We start from the raw sequence: 4,918 nt of genomic DNA on the forward strand, positions 1-4,918 counted from the left end.
GCTTGAGGTATTTGGCCAATCACAACGCACTGATAGCTGGCCAATCAGAGCACACCTCGCTTTTCAGACCGATGAGCTTTGTAAAAATCTACGCGTTTCAGAAAGGCGGGGCCTAGAGGAGAAACAATAATGTTACAGTATGTGGAAAATAATGTGTTTTTTGAACCTTAAACCGCATAAACACATTTCATTACACCAAATACACAAAATAATGTTCTTTTTAGCAACATCATATGAACCCTTTAAAAAAATTCCAAATATGTCTTTTGATCAATTTGGACAGCTTTAAAAACAGTAAAATTAGATACGATTTAGTGCAACATTTTGAATGGATTTCATTCCCTTACAACCTGTTCATCCATGCCAAATCCAATACGCCATCCAAGCTGAGAGGGACAATATTCAGAACAACGGTTCATCAATTGGGAATTTCAATGGCAGATTCATAACTTAAACTTGGTCCTCTGTAATACTGAACATATGCTTGATATAAACGCATACATGAACACACGTGTACATGCTGTTCAAAGTCACACACACACTCACACACATGTAGGTGAGAATGAACATAAATATGCAGCACATATACACAGACAAAAAGGGAGGGGGATATAGTGATAAAGAGAGAGAGATAGAAGAACTACAGATGTTAAATAACACCAATGTCAAACAAGAAACAAAACGTATTAGACAAGTATGTCATGGTTTCCCACCACAAACAGCCTCAAAACCTTTTCCTGGGTCATAAATGTGCTATGATGTCATATCTTAGGTATTTGGGTAGAGAAAATGCTTTGGTACCTTTGGTTGCAGGTTTGGATGGAGCAGCACGTAACCGTTAGGATCAATTGCGAAATAATATCCATTAGGACCAATCTGAAATGAAATAAGAGGAGAACAGTGAGGACACCTCGAAAAAGAAGACCACCATCAAACCCAAATCCCGGCTTGGACCGAATGGGCCTGGTTCCTCCGAGATGTGGCGGTTAATCCCTCACTAGCGGGGTACTGTCTAATATCCCCTGAGAACACCGGCCCGAGCTGTCAATCACCCCCGAGCACTTAGCGTTAATCAAATGTGTCGGTTCATCTGGAAACATTCCTCTGAGCTTAACAGAAAATCACAACCATTTACAAATCAAATGTAAGTACAAACAGATGTAATGTACAAGGGCTTACGTCCTCTTAAGAGCGATCTTACTGTAAGGAGGCGAAACCGCAAGATGGCAGACCGCAGAACAATAGCGCATTTATCTTATGCGTGCCGTGTTATTCTTATTACAGAGACTCAAAGAGTCCGCAAAGAAAACATCTAACACATGAGCTTAGCTTTGTTCTCTTATAAATTGAATTATGTAGCGTTCAAGGAATAGTTCACCCTAAATGAAAACTCGTCGCCGTTTACGCGCCCTCACGTCGTCCCAAAACCAGATTTTCTTTCTTCTCAAGGTTTTTTCCTCATGCAATGAAAGCAAATAGGGCTGTCAAGCACCAAATCTGAGAATAAAGTACCATAAAAGCACCCTAAAATGAGTGCATGTAACTCAGGCGCTATACACTATGTCTTTTGAAGCCATACAATTCTTGCCTGCCTCGTCTTTGACATCAAACTGGTGCGACTCGACTGACACTTCAGATTTTATTCTACACTGCTGTTCAAAAGTTTGCGGTTGGTAAGATTTTTAATGTTTTTCAAAGTCTCTTATGTTCACCAAGGATGCATTTATTTGATCAAAACTGTGAAATATTATTACGATTTAAAAATAACTGTTTTATAATTTAACATATCTTAAAAAGTAATTTATTCCTGTGATGCAAAGCTGAATTTTCAGCAGCCATTACTCCAGTCTTCAGTGTCACTTGATCCTTCAGAAATCATTCTTATATGCTGATTTGGTGCCCAAAAAACATTTATTACTATGAAAATTATGAAAATAGTTGTACTTTTTCCCCCCAGGATTCTTTAATGAATAGAATATTCAGCAGAACAGCATTTATTTCAAAATAAAAATATTTTGTAACACTATAAATATTTTTGTTACTTTTGATCAACTTAATATGGAGGCCCATTACAGCTACTGAATAAAAAAAAAAAAAGGTAACTGTGACTTTTTATCTCACAATTCTGACTTTTTTTCTTGCAATTGAGAGTATATATCACGCAATTTTGACTTTATTTCTCTGAGAAATAATGTCGCAATTCTGAAAAGAATTAAAGTCAGAATTGCGAGATAAAAAGTTGCAATTGCGAGTAAAAAGTCAGAATTGTGTATACAAATTTACAATTGCGATAAAAAGTCAGGATTGAGAGATAAAACGTCGCAATTACCTTTCAAAAAAAAAAATTTATTCAGTGGCGGAAACGGGCTTCCATAATGTGTCCTTCCTGAATAAAAGTAACTTCTTTCAAAAAACCTTACAGAGCTCAAACGTTTGAACAGCAGTGTACGTGAAGACTGCATGCAAATTAACACTGAAATTTCCACTTTAAAAAAAAAAAATTCACCACTTTTGTATGATTATTTTATGATACTTTTTTGTTATTTTGGAGCTTGCCATTCACATTTTTTTTTGTCAAAAAACAAAACAAACAAACGTGTGAACATTCATCATATCATCTTTTTTGTTTCACAGAAGAAAAGCGGATTTGGACAATTTGGGTTTGAAATGAATGAAGGGTGAGTACATAATGACGGAATATTCATTTTAGGTCAACTATTCTTTTTACTTTCATTTATTTTGTATTTTTTTATTAGACTGGAATACAAACCGCATGAAATGCTGAATATATGCGAGTTGAAATAGTATGTGTTTGTGGTACTCACTGTGAAGCGGGGCGTCAATCTTTTAATATCATCGAGAGACACATCCACCCCCATCACTCCTAAAATCAACTGGTTCTGATGCTAAAAGAGAGATCAAAAAACACAAAGTTTCCACTCTGACATCCAATGGACTGACATTTACAAACAAATATGAGGCAAAACTACACCTGGAAAGCATAAAACCTTAAAATGAGATTTCACAACAACACAAACTGTTGCATTTGGGCAAAAATAACCGCCATGAAATTACGTGAAGGTGTAGAGCAACACATCTAAACGGCCTCAATGCTCGTCATCCATACTGGAAATGGATATTAACCTAATCGAAGAAGCCAGTGACACAGTTGGCGAGTGGAAAGTAACGGCAGCTTTCAGAGGGTCAAGCGGTTTAGTAGACAAACAACGTATGAATCCTTTGACCCCCAACTGGGAAACTTTAGGATAAGATACTGTATTTATTTTCCATATCTGCTACTTTTGTAGTGTTCCTGAGAAGGTCACTGTCCACATGGTTAATACATTCAAGAGATAATAAGGTTTACACGTTTGCGTCAGTAGTAGCTTTATCCCCATTAAACGTGACAAAAATAGCAGTTTGTTCCAAGAATTGGGCTATTATTAGAGTATTGGGCCTGTTAATGACATCTGGTGTTCTGGTCTGTGTTCATTCGAACGCTTTATTCCCGCTTTTGGGGCTCAGTTTGAAACATTGTTCTTGTTTGTGCACTTAAGGACCTGTGTTCATTTAAAACGATATGTACAGAGTTTTTTTTTTTTTTTTATGTTACAACGTGTTCTCATATCAGAAATAATCTTTGCATTTTCTATAAAGGCTGCTGTTAATGTAGAGAGAATGTAAACCTTTTACAGTACATATATAGAATCAAATTTATACATACTTTTTCAGGTTTTACATTCATATTTATACAAAATGAACCATATAACAAGTACTATATACATACAGTTGAAATGTCTTGGGTCAGTAAGATTAATTTAAAGAAATTAATACTTATTCAGCAAAAAGAATCAAAATTAATAATAAAAAAATAAAATAAATAAATAAATTGTATATAAAAAAATAGATAAATAATAACACCAAATCAACATATTGGAATAATTTCAGAAGGATCATGTGGCACAGAAGATTGGAATAATGACTACTGAAAATTCAGCTTTGCCATCACAGGAACAAATTACTTTTTAAAATATATCATAATAAAAAACTATGGAAGCCCGTTTCTGTCACTGAATAGATACATTTAAAAAAGGTAATTGTGACTTTTTATCTCACAATTCTGACTTTTTTTCACATTTCTGACTTTTCTGACTTTGCGTGATATAAACTCACAATTCTGATGTTTTTTCTTGTAAAAACGCAAAAGTCAGAATTGTGAGATAAACTCGCAACTCTGTGAACACAGACTTTTCTCCCCTCAGAATTGACTTTATAACTAGCAATTGTGAGAATTGTGAGTGAGAAAAAACGTCACAGTTGCAAGAAAAAAAAAAGTCTGAATTGTGAGATAAAAACTTGCAATTATCTTTTTTATTTGTATTCAGTGGTGGAAAAGGGCTTCCATAGAAAAAATAGTTATTTTAAATTGTAAAAATATTTCACAATATTACTGTTTTTACTGTATTTTTCATCAAACAAGTGGGCAATATAATAGACTTCTTTCAAAAACGTAGAAAAAAAAATCTCACCAACCTTAAACACTTGAATGGTAGTTTATGTGGATTTAATATATATAATTTATGTATAAACTGATGATCAAGATTTTATAAAATTTTGTCCTGTTTGGTCACCCGTTTTACTCTGAAGTAGCTGAAATGTTTAGATTTTTCAGTCATTACATGATTCCCATTCCACAGCCTTAATTATTTCACTTTCATACAAATGTTACGTCCCTTTTGTTCTACTTCTGTGTTTTCTTTTGTTTGGGAAGTGTTTGTGTGTGTCTTCTGTCCAGGAAGAAGCTGATTGGTTCCTGCAGTCTAATTGGTGCCACGCCCTGCCTGATCAGCTGACTTCTTTCTGCCTATAAGAGACTCCGTCATCACTTCCTGCTTCAGCTTTTGTGCTCTCTTGCTGT

The 4,918-nt window shown here is 34.9% G+C and overlaps 1 protein-coding gene across 1 annotated transcript in view; it reads right to left on the bottom strand.

The window, feature by feature from the left end:
• Positions 1-4,918, bottom strand: part of LOC107723934 (voltage-dependent calcium channel subunit alpha-2/delta-1-like) — a 142,540-nt gene that overhangs the window by 42,543 nt on the left and 95,079 nt on the right. The window contains exons 17-18 of the mRNA XM_016532664.1: positions 2,826-2,906; positions 802-876 (exon numbers count right to left, since the gene is read on the bottom strand). Coding sequence (XP_016388150.1) covers positions 802-876; positions 2,826-2,906 — 156 coding nt within the window. The remainder of the gene's footprint in view (positions 1-801; positions 877-2,825; positions 2,907-4,918) is intronic.

Source organism: Sinocyclocheilus rhinocerous, unplaced genomic scaffold (genome assembly GCF_001515625.1).
Source record: "Sinocyclocheilus rhinocerous isolate Xijiao unplaced genomic scaffold, SAMN03320098_v1.1 scaffold2049, whole genome shotgun sequence".
Classification (NCBI taxonomy): Eukaryota; Metazoa; Chordata; class Actinopteri; order Cypriniformes; family Cyprinidae; genus Sinocyclocheilus; species Sinocyclocheilus rhinocerous.